This window comes from Anabrus simplex, chromosome 1 (genome assembly GCF_040414725.1).
Source record: "Anabrus simplex isolate iqAnaSimp1 chromosome 1, ASM4041472v1, whole genome shotgun sequence".
Lineage (NCBI taxonomy): Eukaryota > Metazoa > Arthropoda > Insecta > Orthoptera > Tettigoniidae > Anabrus > Anabrus simplex.
The window spans coordinates 1,585,551,370-1,585,575,813 of NC_090265.1; the positions used below are offsets into that span (position 1 = coordinate 1,585,551,370).

Consider the following 24,444-nt stretch of genomic DNA (forward strand, 5'->3'; position numbering starts at 1 on the left):
GCTTTGTACCAACTCCAAACTGGTAGCCATATGTCCTTAGCGAAGTTCCAATTGGAAGTTATCCAAAAGCTGTCCGAAAATCACCACACAGCTGGTAAACCACATAAAGGTGGTCAACTGTCCCTAGAGGAAAGTCTATTTTGCCTTACAGAGTGTCATTTCCCTAATGAGTTTCCCCCCACCCCCTCTGGTAAACCAGGTAAGATGATCTGCCATGTATGTGCTTACTCCACTCAGCAGCTTGTGAAGCAAAGAGAAGGGCTCTATTGGTGCCAATTGTTTGATAAAGGGCTATACATTGTGCCATGTTTGGAAGTGTTTCACATAAAGAAAATCTTCTAAAAGTATCAAATGTCGAACAGACTGCTCTTACTGTGAAACTTGTACCTAAGAAATACCTGTAAGGAACCATTCTTTTCATGTGACCATACCATTGCAGTCTTTAGTTCTAGGATCTTCAGCAGGCTTCCTTCCAATCCAAGTTGCTATTGGATATTTGCATTCCTTTATTCATTTTTATTTTTTGTAGACAAGAACGGAGGAGCTTCCTTTATGTGGCTATAAGATGACTCTTTGTTGGTCCAGTAAGTGTTGCTGCTTTCAGATCATACGTCAGTATAGGTATCAAATATATTTTGTACAAGCTGATCTCCAAAAATAACGGAAATGTTTCATCCCAAAGTATTTGACGTACAGTGTGATCAGTGTGATAGAAATTGGAAGCTTTCTGTATTTTGGTGCTAATCTCTTGATGTATGGTATTGTCTGAGGACAGAACACTACCTAAGTACTGGAAGTTGTCTACAATATCCGTCTTCCTCATCTCCAATTCTTAGAAGAACAGTTGATGAGTTTCTACTCGTCACAAAGCCTTGGTTTTGCTGATAGTAAGACCTAAGGTTATAAAAGCTTCATGCTAAAGATCTAGTCTACCTTGTACGTCCACTTCCATCTCAACCCATACCATTATATCATCAGCAAAATCCAGAGCATTAGTTGTTGGATCCTTTCTTTCAACTGCTTTTGAAACATCCATTGTGATTATGAAGAGGAGTGGTGAAAGAAAACCTCCTTGTTGGACTCGCTCCTTGTTTCGAACGATAGTTGATGATTGGATATATTAGAGCTTCGATAAGTGATTTACATATATGTAGGGAGGAATATTGTGAATATTATGCTTCATGGCATGCATCAATAAAATTTAATATTTCACCACAGCTGCTGTGTGTTCCGACCAAGACAAAGTTCTTTGCAATAACAAAGTTTTAATGTAATCCACCTGTTCAATACATTATAATGTTCTCAACCATGGGTTTAATACATTAGAGATGGCCATATTTAAATGTGCTGCCCTCCAGAAATTGCAGGCTTTTAAATTGTTTTTGAAAATTTTTCGATGCTAGGGGAAGCAATGGTAGTGATAACTTTGGGGATATTTAGAAAGATCACACTTTCTTCTACACAAAAATGAGTTTTAATTATCATAATAGTGCAGCAATTTTTAAATTTATGAAGATAAGTTTTACAAACAAACAAAAAATTCTGATGCGGCTATGGTTGCCAATTTGGTTAATATTTCAAAATTTGTCTAATATTGTGGATACATTTACAGAAACACACTATAATACAGATTCTAACCTACTTGGACAGATGGCACCAGTATCCTGAGCTCTTTCACTGCGGAAGTCGACTTTTGTCGTCTTATTTCCCTATAGCATTCGACTTTTGTCGACTTGGTACTTTCCTGCTATAGTTTCCGCGCGCTTCTTGAATAAAAGCATGTTGAATAATACAAACATCTATGGTCATGTATTGACTACGTACTAAGCATTGTTTGAAAACGTTGCCGCCAATATCGGACCTATGTTTGTTATATTTCGCCCGCCCGCCAACATTCCTGTCAGCTGTGTGGCTGAGAGCAGGCTTCACTCAGCAGCTATGAGTGCGCGGAACAACGTTAATAATGACAGTGAAGAAATCTTCGATCTTTTAATGGCTGATTCTGATTCAGACTGTTCAGTAAATTTGGACAATGAAACAAGTGATGATGTGCGTAGTGATTGTTCGGAAGAAAGTGCCAACGAGGAAAATCATTTTGTATTGGACTAGCGGGATATTAGTGATGACATTGAAACTGTACTAATGAATGGAAGAATATTGAACAATAAGCTTCAGAAAAGGGCAATTAGTGCTCCTGACTTCAGAAATTCTGTTATAATGGGACTTCTACGAGAGTATCAGCTCAGTCCGCCAGCGAAACGAGGAAGACCTTTTGATCACATACCTCGAGCGCGCCTGACGGAGAGACACTTTCTTGGGGAACAGCAGGACAAGAGTCACAAACCTTATTGTGTTGTTTGTTCTATATTACCAGCAAAATGTTCAAAGAAAGGGAAGGGACTGTGCAAGAGAAAACAGACTGCGTGTTTTTGTAAGAATTGCCCAGGACAGGCTGCAATGTGTCCAGTTCCATGTTCGGAGCTGTATCACAGTAATGTGTGTTTCAAGGTCAAATGTCACTTTTAGTTTGCCAAAGTTGAGTTAAAAATGGTGCAATGGTGTTGAATGTCACTAACCTTTAAAAAGTAAAGTTTCAGTTCATTTGGAAAATACCAAAAAAAAATGACATTTTTCTGTAAGTGTTCTGTTTAAAAATAGCACAGCGAAAGAGTTAATTACAACCAGTAATTTTCTTTCCCACTGTTTGGTGTTTGACAATGGGGTTGCATTGAGTTTCTGCAGGTTGTCTTCTGTACACGAGGAACACCCACATTTTTAGGAAGCGATATAAAACTGTATCACAGAACCCACTTTAGGAAGCGGTATAAAACTATGTTACACTTAACACAAATTTGAAATTAGCTCATTATCTACATTTACTTGCCTGAAGCCCCAGAATCATCATGTTTACTTAGTATCTAATTGTTATCCTCATCCTCATTTTCAGAACTCATGTCTTCCATAAAAACATCCGTTATGGATTCGTTGTCAAAATTTTGTACACTTGAATTAGACATGCTAAATATTCACAAGAATTACATAAACAAGCCTGCCTCTTGAACGCACACTCTTCCTGTCCACGTGTACTATACGTACTTTCCTGCCCATTTCACACCTGAGTCAACGATAATGCAGCCCCAGGTTATGTAGGAACGTGACTGTGTTATAAATGCCTTTTAAAGAAGAGCTCTTGACTTATGCTCATAACTAGTACATTTTATGTTAATAGAAGCATTCAACAGTATCTTAGTGAAGTCACAGCTCACTAAAACGTCAGCTACTATTTTTTAGCTACAGTGAAAATGTGCCCGTAGATTCTCTGAGCTCCGTCAGCAGCAATGAAATAGCCCGCCCGTAGATTCTACGAGTGGCGTCTCCAGTGTGTTAAAGCAATTGTTGAAGAATGTGAAAACAGGTACATACCTTCAAAGGTGGTAAGGAAACATAAAAACCCACTATATTATAACAGAGAAGTAAAGAGACTAAGAAGGAGGTGGAGGTTGGAAAGAAATAGTAATGGCTGTGGAAGAAAGGAGAAATTGAAGGAACTTACTAGGAAATTGAATCTAGCAAAGAAGTCAGCCAAGGATAACATGATGGCAAGCATAATTGGCAATCATTCAAATTTTAATGAGAAATGGAAGGGTATGTATAGGTACTTTAAGGCAGAAACAGGTTTCAAGAAGGACATTCTAGGAATAATTAATGAGCAAAGGGAATGTGTATGCGAGGATTTCAGAAAGCAGAAGTATTCATTCAACTGTATGTAAAGATTGTTGGTTACAAAAATAATGTCCAGATAGAGGTGGTGACTACTACTTACAAAGTATTGAAATTTACCTATGATAACAATAACATTTACAATAAGATACAAAAGATACAACTAGAAATGCAGTTGGAATTGATAAGATTTCTGGGGATATACTAAAGACAATGGGCTGGGATATAGTACTATATCTGAAGTACTTATTTTTTTACTATTGTTTGCATGAAGGAGCTATACCAAATGAATGGAGAGTTGCTATAGTAACCCGTGTGTATAAAGGAAAGGGTGATAGACATAAAGCTGAAAAGTGCAGTCCAGTAAGTTTGACATGTGTCCCATGTAAGCTTTGGGAAAGCATTCTTTCTGATTGTATTAGACATGTTTGTGAAATTATTAACTGGTTCGATAGAAGGCTGTTCAGGTTTAGGAAAGGTCATTCCACTGACGCTCAACTTGTAGGATTCCAGCAAGATATAGCAGATATCTTGGATTCAGGAGATCAAATGGACTGTATCACGATTGACCTATCTAAGGCATTTGATGGGGTAAATCATGGGAGACTACTGGCAAAAATGAGGGCTATTGGATTAGACAAAAGAGTGATTGAATGGGTGGCTATATTTCTAGAAAATAAAACTCAGAGAATTAGAGTAGGTGAAGCTTTATCTGATCCTGTAATCATTAAATGGGGAATTCCTAAAGGCAGTATTTTTGTACCTTTATGTTTTCTGATATATTTATATCTACATAAGTGAAATGAGTAAAGAATCGGAATCAGAGATAAGGCTTTTTGTGGATGATATTTATTCTGTATAGAGTAATAAATAAGTTACAAGATTGTGAGCAAGTGCAAAAAGACCTCGACAATGTGATTTACACTAATAAGGAAAGCCCTCTCAGTTTTAATTACTGCATTGATGGGGTGAAAGTTCTTTATGGGGATCACTGTAAGTACCTAGGTGTTAATATAAGATCTGCATTGGGTATGACTGAAGCGGGATTGTAAATAAAGGTTACAGATCATATTGTCCCTGAAAAGGCAAAGTATCGTAAGTGATAAAAAATGAATTTTACAGGAAATGATTAGCAAGTCAAATGCTTACAATTTAGGCAGTTTTGGATTATATTCTACTCCAGAAATGATTTTTTTCACCTTCTTGTCATATTAGGTTACGTATTTATTCAATCGTAGCAAAAAAGAAATTTTAAAGTCATGAATGTTGCTTACGATTGTTTGCCGATCATTGTCTAGTGCATTGTTTAACAAAGTGGTCCTCTTACGATAGTTTTTGTAGCACTTGCGATATTTTGGAAGGATTGGTTTGAAGAACAACAAAAGCAGCATATGGAGGAAGAGAAATGAACATGATGTTATTTGCAGATGATATTGTGATTTGGGGAGAAGACGATAGGAAGGTTCAAGAACAATTGAATGTGGTGAATGGGAAGATCGAAGAATGTGGATTGAAAATAAGTGTAGAAAAGAGTAAAACTCTTGTTATGACTAGAGGAGAGAAAGAAGGGAAAGGTCAGATTAGACTTGCAGACAAGCCCCTGGAAGTAGTGGAAACGTTTAAATACCTGGGGAGTGAATTAATGGAGAATGCTCGACTGGATGCTGAGATTAGTAAAAGGATTCAAGCTGGAAGTTGTTTCTATCATAGTGTAAGAAACATGTTATGGGACAAAGATGTGCCAACGGAAGCAAAGGATACTATGTACAAAATGTATTACGTACCCATAACAACTTACGGAGCAGAAACTTGGACAACGACAAAGAAGGATGAGAGTCGAATACAGGCAGCCGAAATGAAGTTCGTGAGGAGTATGATACAGAAGAGTAGAAGAGACAAAATAAGGAATGAGAAAATCCGGGAAGAAATTGGAGTGGAAAAAATGAATGATAGAATAGAGAAGAGCCAACTAAGATGGTTTTGGCACATAAAGTGAATGAGCGACGAAAGAATGCCAAAAAAGGTGATGGAAATGCAAATCAGAGGAAAGAGAGGCCGTGGGCGACCACGATTGAGATGGAAGGATACCATCCAACGCAGCATTATAGAAAGAAACCTGGACTGGGACACAGTGTTGGAGGAGGAGTGGTGGAAAGACCAAAGAAAGTGGAGAGGAACTATATTTGCCCCTACCCGGCTACAGCTGGATAAAGGGAGCTGATGATGATGATGATGATGATGGTTTGAAGAAATGTAAGGGATGAGAATAATAAGAGATTTTCTTCAATGGCTGTAACTTATTAAGAAATGTAGGTAAAAAACAATAGGAAAATTGACTTGCACGGTTCGAAGAGGAGAGATCAATCACTCAATCACTACTGATCTGCATTTAGGGCAGTCGCCCAGGTGGCAGATTCCCTATCTGTTGTTTTCTTAGCCTTTTCTTAAATGATCACAAAGAAATTGGAAAATTATCAAACATTTCCCTTGGTAAGTTATTCCAGTCCCTAACTCCCCTTCCTATAAACGAATATTTGCCCCAATTTGTCCTCTTGAATTCCAACTTTATCTTCATATTGTGATCTTTCCTACTTTTAAAGACACCACTCAAACTTATTTGTCTACTGATGTCCTCCCACGCCATCTCTCCACTGACAGCTCGGAATATACCACTTAATCGAGCAGCTCATCTCCTTTCTCCCAAGTCTTCCCAGCCCAAACTTTGCAACATTTTTGTAACGCTACTTTTTAGTCGGAAATCACCCAGAACAAGTCGAGCTGCTTTTCTTTGGATTTTTTCCAGTTCTTGAAATCAAGTAATCCTGGTGAGGGTCCCATACACTGGAACCATACTCTAGTTGGGTCTTACCAGAGACGTATATGCGCTCTCCTTTACATGGCAAGGTCTGTGTAGAATGGAATTGTCAAGAGAAATACAATTCAGAATTAGAAAAATGTATAACAAATGTCTGAACTGTGTTACAATAGATGGTAAATAATCAGGATGATTTAGAACAGACAGAGGAGTTCGACAAGGAAGTATACTTTCACCAGTGCTCTTTAATATAGTGATGGACAACATTATGAGGAAAATTTGCCAACGGTCAACAGCAAATGATATGAAAGTTATAGCATATTCAGGTGATGTGATGATATGGGAAGAAAATGATCAAAAATTGGAGGAACAAATACCTGGCAGAGGGCAATTGAAGAAGCAGTCATGGAAATACAGTAAGTAAGAAGTGGGTGCTTTTAAATACCTGGGAAGTAAGCTGACTGGGAAAGGAAACATCAAGGAAGAAATTTTGGAGAGGATAGGAAATTGCTCAAAAAATTTTTACTGTGCAATAGACATAATTAGAAATTGGAATTTACCTACCAATGCAAAAATCATTTTAAATAAATCATATTATTTATCAATATTAACCTATGGATCAGAATGTTGGACTTGGACAAAAAAATATCTGAGTAGATTACAAGCTACAGAGATGCACTTTCTGCGAGGGATCATGGGTAAAACGAGGAGAGATAAGAAATGAAATAGTACGAAACACGCTACAGATCAACCCCCTAAAAGAAAATTATGGAGAGAAATAGGATTAAATGGTTCAGCCACGTCAAAAGAATGGGACAAGGAAGATTACCAAAAAGATTTCTGGAATGGACAGAATCTGGAAGAAGACCAATTGGAAGATCACGAACGAGACGAAGGGATCAGGGTTGAGAATGACGTAAATCGGAGAGGACTGCAAAGGGAGAGTGATGAACAATAGACTGTGGGGGGAAAAGAGAAGATTGGAAGAGGCTCTGTCAACGACCTGCATAAGCAGAAACATATTAGGAAGATAAGAAAACGACTTGCTACACTACAGTATGAGAATCAAGGTGAAAATTACTCTGATTACAGTTCAATATTTAGAAAGGAACATTTTTGTCAGCCCTCATCTGTTTGTGGTAAAAGATTACTGTGTTTGGAGTCGTAAGTAAGGTTTAGATACTTGTGGAACATTGTAGGTTTTTTTAGTGCAATAAAATTATTGTATTTAGAAATGTAGATAAAAACAATACCTCAGCACCCTGTCTTGTGACTCCTGTTATTCTCCTTGTTGGATATCACCCATCAGTCGTCAGAAGTACACTCATTTTCCGTAGCAGTAACACGCTCACAAATTTATTCACAAGATAACTAATGGCTTCCAGAGAGGCCTGGTGCAGGTCATTCCAGTTGATGCCGTATAGGCAACCTCAATTAAAACCCTTCTATTATTTCTGATCTTCTTCCAATTGAAGCCTAACTCTTTTACAATACTTCTCAAACTGATACAACCATCTTGGGAACCAATCCTCACTCCCGACACAGGTTGTAATTAAGATATTGATAGAGTTGTTTTCAGACGTCTGTAAAATTCATGGATTATGCGTCAAATTCTGAAAAATCTTTTGCACGCTTTTTCGCCTTTCTATGTTTTTCCTGGTGTACGAATTGAAATTTCTTCAGTCTCATGCTGTCTCTGTTCTACTCTTCCTTTTTTTTTGCTAGTTGTTTAACGTCTCACTCACACCTTGAAGGGTTTTGGCAACAGAGGGATGGGAAAGAGCTAGGATTGGGAAGGTACTGGCTGTGGCCTTAATTAAGGTACAGCCCCAACCTTTACCTCTTGGGAAAAGTGGGAAACCATGGAAAACCATCTCCAGGGTTGCTGAAATGGGATTCGAACCCACTACTCCAACTTACTCGGTTAAAATTCTCTTGACCATCCTCTACAAGCACATTTGTTGCATCTGCTATTTTTTATTGTACCTTCTGTACTGTTATGTGTTTTATTCTTTCTGTCCTCAGCTTCGTTATTTGTAAAACTATGAACGCTGAACAATCTCTCGTGTTTGTCCTTTTGTTGTTGTAAACTTTAGTTTAGAATTTTAAGCGGCATGATTCACTTTATGCACGAACGGTAGGAATATGTACTGACAATGAACCAATTTCTTTAGCTACTGACCGTACTTGCTCAGTCAAGTCTGTCACAAAAAGCAGCCCCTTCTCTTCCCTTCCTGTCCCTCTTATGCATTCCACTAGTATACTTGCTGTCAATCAACATGCAATAGGTCTTGCCAGCAGGCTTTGCCTAATGTTTCAAGTGCCAAATTGATTTGAGGCAGTAATAAAATGATCTACAACAGTCACGAACAATGAAACTGATGCATCTCACATTCCTTCCAGAATTAAAACTTGTAACTTACAATAATCTGTACGCAAATTACAAGATTCTAACTCAGGTGTTTAAGATGTAATGACTGCCGCTTACCCGGTGTTCTGCACATTACTGATGGTGGTTACGATAATTTCTTTTTTATTACGTTGTTTTTACTCTCTGGAATCTGATTGACGTATAAACATCATCACCTCAATTTTGACAAAAATGTCGCTTAAAATACTTCATCTTTCCAGGGACAATATAGTTACGAGGATATTCAAGGGTTGTAGTAAGGATGTAAATGAGTTTCTGGTAAAATCCCAATTAGAGTATGGTTCTAGTATATGGGACCTACACCAGGATTGCCTGATACAAGAAATGGAAAAGAGCCTTGAGGAAAGCAGCACGATTAGTTCTGGGTGATTTCTGACAAAAGATTAGTGTTATGAAAATGTTACAGATTTTGGGCCGGGAAGACTTGGGGGTCAGGAGACAAGCTACTCAATTAAGCGGTATGTTCTGAGCTGTTAGTGGAGAGACGGCATGGAACATTAGAATATGAATAAACTTGAGTGGAGCTTTTAAAGGAAATTTGAGAAGACAAATTGCGGCAAATAATCATTTGTAGGAAGAGGAATTAGGGATTGGAATATGCAATTTACCCAGGGAAACGTTCAATAAATTTTCAAGTTCTGTGGAATTATTTTAGGAAAGGTTAGGTAAACAATCGATAGGGAATCTGCCACTTGGGCAACAGTGCTAAAAGCAGATCGATGATGATGATGATGATGATGAAAGAAATACGGTAACACAAAATTGCTTGTACTGTATGTTTTCAGAATGGAAAGTAAAATATAATGGCTTGTTGCCCATTTCTTGTGTAAACAATGCAAAAAAACATGAGTTTAATGAATTTTCTAAAGAACAATAATTTGTAGCATTTGACATGTTTTGCTGATACACTTCAATTGGTGTGACAGGATGCCAAAAAAAGAACTTCCTCAAATGTTACAAATGTCCAAAGAGTATTGTAGGGCACTGCAAACATAGTACATCAGCTCAACGTGGGTTGTTCACCATTCAAGCTTATTTTAGAAATAAACCATTAGAATTAATCCAGGATTGTGAAACTTGCTGGAACAGTGAAGGCTTAAAAGGCTAGTTAACAAGAAACATTAACCAATTATCATTTTGCACTGTGTTTGAAATTTTTCTTCTTATATTTTCATAAAGTTATGAAATAATTTACTGTGAAAATGTTGTTCTTCAAAGAATTTCATGTTTAGGTTGAAGATGATTAATCAATTAAACAAAATTATCTGCTGTAATGTAATGTTTTGCATTTTGTCTTTATCATTCCATTTACTGGGCAAACTTGTTATATCACTAAGTTTTCGCTGTGTGGAGCGAGGGGATGGGCTCAGTTATTTCATAAATAATTTATGCTCTTCATTGTGTAAGATGTTCCTAACTCCTTTTACTGAATTTAGAAACATATAAAACTGTATTTAACTTGAAAAATCTGAATATCTGCATTTAACATGAAAATTATGAAAATTAACATTCATTAAATAAAATACACAATCATCGAACCCTGGACTCACACTTACTTCTTACCTGCTTACTTACACATACGTTATTTGAAGGGCGCCAGCTACCACTCAGTGCAGCAATAATAGAATGAGAATCTTGACTATCTCTAGGGTGTAGGGTAATAAGCTTACTTTTGACAACATACCATATAAGTTCTGGGAAAAGGAGATTGGTGTTCGGTTTCCCCATTAATTTTGAGGTTAAGATATCTTACTGTCATTGAAATAAAACTATGAATTTGTTTGATAGAACAAAATATATTCTTTGAATAATATATTAAAAAATAGTGAATCTTGTTGCAATAAAACAGATGAGAATATGAAATTATGACATTGCAACTGAAAGAAACTAGGCATGAATTTGAATTCTTCTTGACCGGACATTAACAATTTATACGAAATATTTCCCTCACTGATTCACTTGACTGTACCTTCAACACTTTGAGTGTAATTACGACGTATTCCTTTGATCTGGTGTTTACTGTAGATGTGTCATGCCTAACTTGTTGATACATCCTTGTGACTGCTTCTTCTCCATATCATCTGACTTCTTTGTAAGTCTGGATGGTATTACTTCATTGTAAGTGGTATCCTTCGATGACTCCATGGTAAGCCCTTGTGTCCGTGTCTTCAACTAAGTAACCGACCAACTTTGGCCTCACTCTCTCAATGACCAATGATTAATGGCTCACTGAGTCTTCTCCATCTCTCGTTCACACTCGTTGACTGACCGACTGAGGCCTCTTCCTCTAGTAGACTTCTTCATTGTTCAGCTTCCGTTTAAATAATGACTGACGCTACAGTATGCATCCACTTTTTATAGACGTTGGTTGACACAGCTACGTAATCTCCAGAAATAACAATGACATACTCCCACAATGCCTCAAACCGTTGCATGTACTGGTGAAATCCCCTGGGGCGGCTGAGTCTCTGAGCGCATTGCTAAAAACTCACGATGACGTAGCCATGACGTAGCAATGACTAGGCAGAATCACCAACAGCATTGCACAATATAACAACGTCACATCCACATCTGATACATCGAAACTCTCACTGTACAGGTATTTAATGTTAATCTACATATACGTATATATGCATACACTCAATTACAAATACGCAAGCGACAAGCATTGCGTAATGGAATTTAATAATAATTATAACAGAATAATAGTAATCTCACAGATAAAATAATAATAATACGGACATAATAATAATAATACAATAATAATATCACAGATGCAATAATAATAATAAAATACAGATATTACTTTGTAACGGTATTTGAACCGTTACAATTGTACTTCAAAATTTCACCTGTAAATGTTTCCTAACAATGTTTTACTACCAGTTGAAGTTTTAGATGTTTTTAAGGAAGAGTTACAAAACACCTTTTTTTTTTTTGATGAAGTATTGCCGAATAACAGCAGTAGTGGGTTATATAGGCCTAAACTATTTTCTATGCTAGGAATGTGTGCTGCTTTACTAGTTTTATTTAGTGTAATTTGCTTGCCTGGTTTCAGCTGCTACATCCTGTGACTGGAATTTTGTCTTCCTCTTTTTTTCTTTTTTTTCAAAGCATGACAACTTTTTGAAAAAAAAAAGTTATTTATTCACACACTCAGTACATGAAAAAAAGAAAAGCAAATCAAACACACAATAACATGAGCAAGGATTAGTAAGGTTATGTACAACTGCACGATCGCCTTCAGCTTTTTAAGACTAAGTAAGGGTATTTTGTTTTCAGTTCAGGTTTGGGGTGTTTTGGCCATAGAAGTTATAAGTCCCATCTATTCCTTCTTTATTTCTAATATACAAACTTGACAACGGGAGAAATAACAGTGAACACTTGCATCTGTATGCAGTATTAATAATAATTGATGTTGCTGACATTTATTGTTTATATCATTTATAACTTTACAAAAAGCTCTACTCATACTGAAGCCTTAAAGAAAATAAACTTGATAATCAAGTACTTGTGCAGTCTGAATAATAATGGTAATAATAATAGTGTGGTATATGCTAATTTTTGCAGGTTTTTTGTTATGCCATCTAGGCTGCCTGCATATCAATTTTTATGTTCTGTTTTATTCGAACAGATGGCGACCTATGACCAAGATTCCTGTTTAATAATACTCTCGTATAACTTTAGATTTGTAGGCTTTTATAGCAAAGAACTTGTAGCATATGTAAAGTTTATTTATTTTTATCCAAAGGATATGTAGGATAGTGGTATCTCGCCAAGCTCTGACTTTCTGGCTTCAAGCTAGCAGGTTCGATCCTGGTTCTGTCCAGTGCTCAAATATGCCAGCCTCGTGTTGGTAGATTTACCGGCATGTAAATGAACTTCAGGACAAAATTCCAGCACCTCTGCTTCTCTGAACACCATAAAAGTAGATAGTGGGATGTAAAACCAGTAACATTATTATTAATATCAATCACTTTTTGGAAGCATAGAAAAGCTACTAAATTTTCTTTGTATAATTGACTGGAGTGGTCCTATGTTGGCCATAAAATGTTACTTACAATCAATCACTTTTTTTTTTTTTTACAATTCCACTGTCACCATGCTGATAATATTATGTAACATAAATAATCAAGTTCAACACTTCTTTCTTATTGTATAAGCATGTGTGACATTTGTTTAAAGTAATATAATGGGTTCATGGCTGGAAAAATAAGGAATAATTTGCATGGGTGTTTTAATAATCTTGTAAGATATAGAAAAAATGTTCTTTTTAATTATTATGAACATAGTCATAGCCCACCTGGTGCCCATGATTGTTATTGCATTAAAGTCTATATGGTCTGACACCATGGTTAGCCACTTCGAGTCCCGTTGGTCAAAAAAAAATGTCACCATCAGAATGTTGGCCGGGAGGATAGGGGAGGTGGTGGTATACAATTTCTAATCACTAGATTGCATGCCAGAAATCTGGATTAAATTCCAAACCTCTCCACAGTGCTCATGGAGTGAGGGCATATGACGCTGTTGATGATGATTCTTCCATTGGATGGGGATGTAAAGCTTCGAGTAGACCCCTTGTTGTTGTTCGTCAGGAATAGGCTACATGCTGACACGGTTTCATTCTCTTCCCTACATCAGTATCATAATCATCCCACATCCAGACACGCAGGTCGCCCATGGGCATCATGTAGAAAGACTGCACCAGGCGAGCTGAGCATGCCCTCAGACACTCCTGGCACTAAAAGCCATACAAGAAGTAAATAAATAACATAGTAATGTTGGTAATGAATGTATGCGTCCTTTATAAATGGATGGAATATGTTGTGTATATAACCATAGATTCATAGTAAATCAAAATAATCAGTGAACAGATGTTGAGAAAATTCATCATTTTGATGCTATAAAATCCTTCAGTATTTCAAGTGTAAGAATGTTCAGTTTCTTGGATGTCTTGAAAAGAATTTTTTTTTATATTTGTGAATCATTTTCTCTTCATAGATTTGTGCCGGACAAAGAATTCAGTGGTACCGACCGTAATGCTGCAAGAAGTGGACCTGTACAGTTTGAGAAAGAAGAAGAAGATCCTTTCGGTCTGGATCAGTTCTTAACACAAGCTAAACGAGCTAGCAAAAGGCCCAAAGACGACAGAGATCGCAGAGGAGGAGAGGACAGGGATAAACGAAAACGAAGAGATTAATATGTGCATGCATAATATTCTAGATTTTCAGTTAATGTTAAATTCTATCATGAATGCCCCTAAATTGCTGAAGAAAGAAACTTACGAGAGTCATTCAGGAGTCTTCAAGGCCATCCATATGATGTCATGCTTATGCAATTTTTGTTTGAAATTGAGGTCAGTATTAAAGTAAACCACTGTCCTAATTTTATACAATTTTTAATTTTTCCAGTCCCTTCTGAAAACTGGCTTTTCAGCAAGATGGAGAAAGACTGTATGCTGTAGTTTCTAAATGAAAATCCTTCCATTTAGTTTCGCACAGTTTCATTACAGCATCCAAGAAATTTGCTGTTGTATCAGAAAGAAAGAAAGAAAGAAGGAAAGAAAGTAGTTAAAAGTAGGCAAATGTTGAGCCAAATTTTTGTTTACTACTATAGTTTTCTTGTAATTGAGTCACAAATTTTGTAAGTATACCACAGTATATTCTCTGTGAAAAACAGTATGTATAATGTGCAGAAGTGCGGAAGTACTCAACTCCATATAAGAACTTGTTTTGAATGATATACAGAAATTTGACTGGCTTTTCTGTTTTCTTGTTGGCTTTGGAGGTTCTTCTGAATCAGTGCTTATTACTACAGAAGAGCAATAAAGTCGTGGAGATGAAATGGCGTATGAAACTCCATTAAGCACTGTACACTATGTGTACTCTTTGCAGTTTATTTTACAGTTGTGATAATTTGTAAATGTACCTTGAGAGGATTGGATAAAAGAAAAGCTTCAGTGAGGATTGCAACCTCTGAAGTAAACCACTTAGCTGCCAACATTTCTCCAGTTCTGGTGTGTAATTCATTGCATTCATGTTCCCATCTGTCAGAATTTCAGTAAGAGTTATCAGTAAAAGGCTGATTTTTATTTGTGTGTGGTATTTCTCAAAACCACTGCTGTATTCTGTGTTCTAAGTTCTGGAGAAGAACATGCAAGGTGTTTGAGTATATGCTGTACAACGTAGATACAATTTAAATGAAAAAGAAAACATGAATAGGCTGAAGAAAAATATCCAAAATATAATTGAAGACCTAACATTCTAAATGTGCTAAGGACCAAAAGTAATGTTCTGAGATATAATGAAGAAATTGTGTTATGATGTAACAAATTAGTTTTCAGGTAAGTTATTTATAGCACTAAACCTTTGACATCTAGGAAATCTTAACCATAATGGAACTTAGAAAATAAATACCACTACAGTAGAACCTCGATTATGCGTTCGCGGAAACCTCGTTTTCCCGTATTATTCATTTAAATTACGTGGTCCCGTGAGCACCCTAATTAAATCACGTTGTAAAAATCACGTATTATCCGTTCCTCAAAGAAACGGTTTCCCAGATCAACCGTCCAGAAATTTAAGTCCCATGAACGCTAAATCCTCGATCACGCGTTTTTCAAGAAACTATCTCACAAAAGGACGGCTACGGCATACTTGCGGATCTTCAATCAATCAATATTGATCTGCATTTAGGGCAGTCGCCCAGGTGGCAGATTCCCTATCTGTTGCTTTCCTAGCTTTTTCCTAAACGATTTCAAAGAAATTGGAAATTTCCAATCCCTAACTCCCCTTCCTATAAATGAATATTTGCCCCAGTTTGTGTTAATGTCTCGTCATTGCGGTACCGGTAATTTGAGGAAGTACTGTAGGCCTACTGGAAAAGCGATCGGCGGCGAACTTTTATAAGTGACCATCTTAGCATCGCATTCCGGTGGTATTGTTTAGAGAATCCGTGGAAATCATAAAGCAGAGTGTGTCCACAACAATTGGAAGGAGACAAAGCGCATTTCTTCCACAGCTCTTGAACACGAAACGAATTTCGTCAAATGTTCATACTTGCAAAACGTCTAGATTACGGTATGTCAAGGGTTAGATGTTTTTTTTTTTTTTTTTTTTTACTTTCTTCGCGTGTATCGCCGAACAGGATTTCGGCATTTCCCTCAGGGCACTGTATAGTCACTGGGCTTTCAGGCAGGAATCGAAACGGCTCCTTCTTAAGTAACACAAATTTACAGTAGTATTGTTGGTCGATTGTTGTTTGGCTTGTAGTTGCGGGTGCCGTATTAGATTTTTTGAAGAGTTTGGCTCTGGCTGATCAAAGTTGCTGAACTGAAAGAAGTTTTCGGAGAAAACTGATGAAGTTTCCCCCTGTAAAACCGCATGCAAAGTTTCCAGATTTTTAAACCGCCTACCGGTAATTAATGTTTGAAGCTGGCCCCGCGGTCTAACTTGCCTGCCTGTCACTCAGAGGGCCCGAGTTCGATTACCGGCCGGGTCAGGCATTTTTACCTCGATATGAGGGCTGGTTCCAGGTTCACTCATTCTACGATTACCTTTAACTGAGGAGCTATTGAATGGTGAGATGGCGGCCCCAGTCTAGAGAGCCCGGAATAATGGCCGAGAGGATTCGACACACTGACCATGCAGGCCTTCGGATCGAGGGCGGTCGCTTGGTAGGCGGAAGGCCCATTGGGGCTGTAGTTCGGTTTGGTTTATGGGTGTTTGTAAGATTATACGTATACATATTTCATTTTTGTGGTGTTTAGCCAAATTGTTGATGGTTCATTCATTCCCGGATTTTCCGTTTTCCCGTGTTGTACGTTGTTTTTTTCTGTGGTCCCTCCAAAAACGGAGAATCGAGGTTCTACTGTACAACATAACTGTGAGAAATGTAAAAGGTCTCTTACACATTCCTTTACTTGTACTGAATGGGCTGTGTCCCACAGAAACATCGTGCTGCAACGAATGTCAAGAAATAACTTGCAAATTTTGTTTTGAGACATACTTGAAGAATACTTCTTTCTAAATCAGTTTGTTGTACTTTCATACAAGTCAGAGAAAACTGCTGGTGCAGTTGTGGTTTTTATGGAAGCATATTCCTCAAATCTTTTGTTTTCTCAGGTGACAATCTTGGAATATCTTACAGTACTGAGAGCTGTGTCTGAATAAAATCTTGGGCTGTTTTACCTTTCTTCAGGATCTGTACAGTTTCTCAGTCTTCAGTTTTATTTAATGACCCTATGATGTGCACAACTCCAGGGGAGGTGATTCGAATATGTGTAGCAGAACTGATGTGTAACTTTATCAGCAGCAGACTGGAAGTCTATAAAGTCTTTTCCGTCCTGTTTCAGCATTTTGAAAGTTTAAGGGTGTGCTGAAGTGATGACATTTTGTAGATCGTCAAGTGTATAACATAGCCGCCTTCTTCCACTTTTCGATTCATGCAAAGTCCCTATCGCATGATAGAAAAGTATGCCCTGGGACCAACAGTTCAAATAGACCACATGACACTGTACTGTACTGTTCAGGGATACTTTGAGTATATTGGTATATAGGATCCGTGGTCTCCAGTGGCTCGTGACAGAGTAATAATATAATTATATTTATACAGTTTGTTACTCCACTTGTCCTTTTGTTTCTGTGAAAATACCTTCACAATAACCTGTACTATGCAATAATCAAAATTTACAACCCAAAACACAGAGTAATGCAACAACCCTCAGACAAAACATGCATTTTTATCACATTGTGTTCAAAAATAAAAACTTTTTTTTTTTTCAGTGCAATACAGATACAAAGCTAACTGGGGTAACGAACCAAACAAATTGCAATTACTGTGTAACAAGCCACTGGAGATCATGTATCCCTCATTCCAATATACTCAGAAGATATCCCTGAACAAACTCGGAAAGTTTGTCAGTAGAGTTCAGGTTCATCCTGTAAATACATATAAGTACAGTAGAACCCCAATTATCCAAGACCAATCTGTAAGTGTAATTACACTACCGTTCTTTTAATTCATAAAAGATTTTGCATTAGTACTGTACTGAGTGCGTAATGAACATGATGATGACTACTGACAATTCACGCAAGGTTTCTCATACAGAGAAAATTCCATCGAACAGCAGGATGACACTATACCTGCCACCATTGTGATGCTGAGGCAACTCCGGAACACCAACGAAACAAGTGAGGAACCACTATAAAACAGAAAACCGTGAAGAACTTTTTTTAAGAAAGTTGAAAAATATTATGTGTATACTTACCCAAAATTATTTGACTGTTACCTTTTGTCTTTTATGTTTAACTTCAATGAGAGAGAAGTTACTCTTATTAAAGTGTAACTGTTGTACGGCAAAATGCCTACTGTAACTTACTGTATTATTAAATCTATGAACACATTAAGAGTACCGTACAGTATAAGAAATCTGTAATACATACATGTGAATGCGTGTTTTTCTTTTGTGTTTAAAACATTTAAATCCACTAAAGTATGAAAAGAGGCTTACAAGTAAATGAAATGCGTATGGCTTTCAGTGCCGGGAGAAGTGATGCTGTATCATATAAATTGGTGCGGTTTCATACACTCATATCTACTTTCTGCAGGGTTTTTTTAACACCCACAGCAGTTGTCACTCCAAATCATGATAGTTTCTTTGTTCCTAGTTACATTACTAGTATTTCTGGTTCAGTTCAGTACATGGAATAGACATGATGATACTGGTATATTGTTTGCCCCATTTGATCTTTCATCCCCATGCCACAAACACATTATTGCCTCACTGTTGCCATGATTGTGTACACTAAAGTTGTAACATGATAGTTGGTGTAAGTAAAACATACAGTTTCGTGAGTGTGTCTGAATTGGCAGAAACAGTACGCGTTGTAGATAGTTTGCTAATGTAAGAGTGTCACTTCCAGGCATAGTTGATGATTAGAGGCACCTGTTTTTTTGCTAAGTGCAAAATCATAAATGTTTGCAAAATTGACTCAAAACAAACAGAGGTGATTTACAAAATGCTGAAGTCTCGTCCAGTAAAGACAATTTCTATCCTTTGAGGACTTCCAACATCAGAATATCTTGATCCATAAACAATGTTCAGGGATCTGGTTAGTTCATGTAGAGCTGGTACAGATATTGATGATATGCTATCATTTCATTCCCTGAAATCAGAATGTGGGGATTTTTGTGGAAGCTGCTGTGAAGGCTTTACGGATCCCAGTCAGTAATGTTGATAGTCAGAGGTAATTTTCTGTGTATTGTAATATATTATCTGACAGAAGAACAGCTCTGACTCCCAGTAATATGGAACTTATGGTATTTCTCTTTTACTAACTGATGTGTCAATAATGTACGTAGGCTAGGCCCTACTTGTTAAAGTGACAGGGTGAAATTTTTCCAGGTATCCATGCTTTGATTTATGTAATATGCATTTTCAGCAGAAGCATTAACTCTGATGTTTCTTGTATATATGTAAAAATTAAATTGTTTTACTGAAAATATGCTATCAGCTATCTTTTGGTTTAGCCTTTATTGCTGAAAATGGAAATAAAATTTAGTAAAATTATTGACTAAATAAAACAAAAATTACAATAATATACCAAAATAACTTTTTTAAATGACGAAGTTAGGCAAAAATGTTCACCACAAACCGTGCCTCTGTCGGTGATACTGCATTTTTCCTCACGTCTTTCATTGCACTTTCTGCCTTCCTATGATGAAATTCTAGTTCCTTTGTGGCTTTGGTGCTGTTTCATGAGTGTCCTTTTCCTTGAAGGTCAATAAGTCACATTTCTTGCAAGTATTCTTGGTCTGCCAAATGATAGGTTTGGAAAATATTTCAAGAAGATTCTTCTGTGAATATTGAATTTTCACGACCGCATTGTAATCGAAACAGACTTTCAATGTATTAGGTCATGTTACGTACATGTAGTACGTGTTGAAGAGATGTTAAGTACAGAACAAAAATGGCCAGCCGGACACCAGTGGGATCTGAACCCACAACCTCCCGATTTCTGTACTTAACATCTCTTCAACACGACCTAATACGTTGAAAGATTCTTCTGTATTGCATTTCTTTGACTTTAGTCTTTGAATGTTTGACTTCTTTGTATAAACAAGTTATATTAAGATCAGAGCTCAAGGACATTTTTGTGGTATAGTGACTCACTTCTCTTGGAAAAATGTTTTATCTGTCGAACATCTTCATCAGTATACTTACAGTTGTATGAACACCTCGCTCATGGTAAGAAGCTTGATCCATCTTTAATTTCTTGGTTAATGTGGCGATCCTTCTTCCAGTAACTCCAAAGACCTCCGTAAATGTTTAACAATGGGCTGTGGAATGACCACCATTTCCATCACGAACATTATATACATAACACTTGCTGGGGGGTGGCTTTCCTCAGGCTGTTCATTTTTACCTGTGCTCCTCCTTGTGACTGGTAGTATTTGCATCAAACCCTTTTAAAATGTGCCTTGTGTTGTTTTTTTTCTTGTTGGTAGAATTCCTGAAATAACGTACGTACATCATGTGACAAGGACCTGCAGGATAGATAACAACATGCGTAATTAACCTGAAGATGTAGAGGGTAATTACTTAATTTTCAAGTAGAAAATAGTCCATTTGATAATCCTACACACACCTCCATTCCTTGTTATTCGCTTAGTTTAGAAAGAATAATACCTATCTGTGTTAGTCTTGATTTTGGTAAAGTTGTTTTTCCAGAACTTGTAGTATAATTTGAACCTTTAACTCGAGCATTAAATCGTCTATCCTTCTCAGAACCACAATGTTTGTAGGCATGATTACCCTCATTTTCTTCTTCGTAGCGAAAACACATCAACATAGCAAAAATATTGAAAATAATAACATGAGGTGATAAAATGCTGTAACTCGCCATCAGTTATAACAGAAGAATAGTGTGCTGTGTATTAGGTTTTTGTAACCCAGCATTGATTATTTTGATTGAAGATGCCCACATGGATGTAGCACATTTAAAATGTTAGGTCTTCAATTGTGTTGTAAGGAAGATTCGAGCAAGTTGTGCTATGTTGCCAAGTGCTAGTAGTCTACAGTTAATATTGATGATGACTTAAAATTCTACTAGCTGACAGAATTAAAGAATTGCTACTTGAGAAATTTGTGATTGCTCTGTTGTATGAGGCCAGTTGATGGGTGTCCTTACTACTGCTAGAATTTGACTTCAAAGAGATTGATATGTCAGCATTCGGTACCTGTAATGGTGATCAGGTCATGTCTGTTGTATGGAAAGAAATTAAACTTGGGATTGTCCGGAGTCATAACTGTAGGTACGTGTATGATATTAAAAACATTGTTTTCAGCAAGAAAAGAAAAGAGAATTGTGTTAAAAGAGAGCTTCAGTAACTGTATCTAAGTCAAGGCTAAGAAAGTAAAATGAAATACTTATTCAATGTATCTGATTACTTTACTCCTTTAATATACCTACCTAGGCTCTGGACAGCAACAGCACACACGGTCTCAGGCCATAGGTATATGTCCAGTTGAGTTTTATGTCTAATTCAGTAACAGTTTTTTATACATATAGACCATAAAGTTTTCCTATGCACTAAATAGGATTAAATCAGAATCGGGGTGAATTTCAGGAAAGAATTATTCCAATAATTCTGTGCCTTATTCACATGTCACTATTATAATTTCACTTCTGGATTTTTATTGTAAATATGAAAGAATGTCTTTATGGAATTGTGGTTCAGCATTCACCATAGTTTTACTAATAAAAATTGTTACATTTTGATTATGTTCTTTTTATTTTTGTTGTAAAGCAACCCATTTTAAATTACATGAGCACAAATCATTTTTAAGGATAATGAAAATGTCTTGCTGATGTATAGTATTCTTGTGGATTAAATCTTTTTTATAGTGAACACATCAGAATTATATGTTATGACTTGTACCTAGACCTTCATGTGTAGTATAACAATAATCTGTTCAGTGCTGAAATGTTCACAGCGTATTTTCCATGTTTTCCATGTCAAACTCCAGGAAAAACTTATCCGATCGAGAGATGGAAGATGTGCGTTTCTAGACTTGTACTAGTATCTGCGGAAATTAGGTACCTTTTTACATTTAATGGCTTGTCTATCAGTGACCTATATATTGAACTGAAAGCAGTCTCTGAGAACTGACTGTTGATCAGTTAAATTTTTGTAAAAGGTAAAAGTAGCATTTGTTCACAGTAGGTTATGTTTAATGTTTTAGCTGAGCTCGTCATGACCCAAAAATCCAGTAACGGTAGTCTTTCAAGTCTATGTTTTATGTAGGATGCTAACGTATTAAAATTCTTGACATTTTTGCTAGGTAGTGCAATCTCTGGAGGAACTATAGCAAGATTTGAATGTAATGTCGCTACTGTATTTAAATTTTGTTACACCTCAATTCTTCACAAGCTAGTAGACATGGAGTTGTTCCTGGGATCATGAGGTACAACAGCATATTGGTTATTCAACAGATACTGTAGTTTGATAGTTGTTGAAATTCATGTGCTAATATTAAGTCATCAGCTCTCTAATCTGAGAATAACATGAACTCTTCAAAGACTGTGAGAGTGTGGATAAAAATAAAATGATCCTCTTTAGAGTTATATAAGGGCAAAAGGAGGAAGAGAAGAAGATAACAATGAAGTTTGTTGTAAGGGTGATTTTAAAGTTGCAATATAAGATTATCATTTAGTTTAACTGAACCTATTGTGTTGCATGGATAAGGATACAAATTGGGCTCAAAACATGCCATATTTTGGTATTTCACGTAGTAATGATGTGCACAGCATATCAGATGACTAAATTAGTTCTTACGATTTTCTGCAGAATATTGGAAACTTTCCATTAATCCCTCTAGCTAGTAATATTCATTGACCATGCAATACCCCCCACCCCCCACAGTGGAAATTAGTCTGGCAAGTTACCACAATTTTACATGCTAACATAGACATTGCAGTATCTTCTCAATTACTCATTCAATCTTATTCAAATTTTTTGCAGTTCTTGTCCACATAATGCACTAGAAAACAGTTGCAACATTATAAATATTTAATAATTAGGAAACAGATGTGCATACCTGCCAACTTTTACTAGTGATGGGCAGTCTGAAACGAGGTCTCCAGATTTCTGGGGATTTCTCGAGACAAGCGCAGGTACAATTTCTCGCGAGAAATTTCGAGAGATCTCGAGAGCGTTGTCCCTGCATTGTGCGGCGAGCAGCGTGTCGTAGGCCTACAGGTAGTCGGAGCTGAATGTTGTTTGTGCCGAGTATGCGAATAGCCAACCACGGACCTTCTCCATTTCGTAAATACTTGTCAATAAGTGACTAGGGCGTTCATTTCTACCGAGGTCTACTTTGACGCAGTATTCTGGCATTGTATGCACTGGTAGGTACACGAATGAGTGGTTCAAGTACAGAACCTGACGACTACTGCAGGCACACGTACCTGGATACTAGAGGCGTGCGTTATTCGAACTCGAGACGAGGCAAGATGCGCTCTGCTACATATGCAACCACCATTACGCATGAGTGGAATGTGTAGTCTAAATGCTTGAGTTTTCTCCAATTCTTTCGACAGGTAGGTGTGCGTCATTATCAGACCCTACATTCAATAACATATGACCACTGCCTATGTTTACCGATATTTTGGTGACGAAGGAAATAGTATTCCTTACAATGTTATAGAATATTCGCGTCAACATTAGGTACCGGTACTTCGATATATGACGGTGCAATGTGAAATTGTCTAGTTGTACGCGACAACTTGAAGACGATGTCCGAAACGCAACGTAAGTCGTGGATGTCGGTTATTTTGAAGAGATGTCACATAGCACAGCCCGCTGTGTTGGTTGTTCAAAATAAGTAAAAATACGTCGGCAGAAATACGTCTTGGATTATCCGGCACTTACTAACGCATCAATGAAGAGGAATCGTCACAGAACACATCCCTCCCGGTCAGCATCACAAGAAGCTACCCTCTCAGATAGTGATGGGCAGTCTGAGACGAGATTTCTCGAGACTAGCGCAGACACTATTTCTCGCGAGAGATCTCGAGAGCGTTGTCCCCGCATTGTGTGGCGAGCAGTGTGTCGTAGGCCTACGGGTAGGCGGAGCTGAATGTTGTTTTCGCCGAGTATGCGAATAGCAAACCACGCACCTTCTCCATTCCGTAAATACGTGGACTAGGGCGTTCATTTCCCTCATTTCTAGCGAGATCTATTTTGACGTAGTATAACATAAAGGTTACGCATTCTGGCATTGTATGCAGTGGTATTGTAAGTACACGAATGAATAGGCGAAGTACAGAAACTGACGGCTACTGTAGGTGCACCTACCTGGATACTAGAGGCGTGCATTATTCGAACTCGAGACGAAGCAAGATGCGCCCTGCTGTCTATGCAACCACCATTACGTATGAATAGAATGTGTAGTCTAAAATGCTTGAGTTTGCTC

The 24,444-nt window shown here is 37.2% G+C and overlaps 1 protein-coding gene across 2 annotated transcripts in view; it reads left to right on the forward strand.

Annotated features, from left to right (window-relative positions):
- Positions 1-21,748, forward strand: part of Bx42 (Puff-specific protein Bx42) — a 224,628-nt gene extending 202,880 nt beyond the window's left edge. For both annotated transcript variants that reach the window (XM_067138220.2, XM_067138221.2), the window contains one exon: positions 13,968-21,748. In XM_067138220.2, coding sequence (XP_066994321.1) covers positions 13,968-14,166 — 199 coding nt within the window. In that variant the 3' untranslated portion in view covers positions 14,167-21,748. The remainder of the gene's footprint in view (positions 1-13,967) is intronic.
- Positions 21,749-24,444: the final 2,696 nt, after the last annotated feature.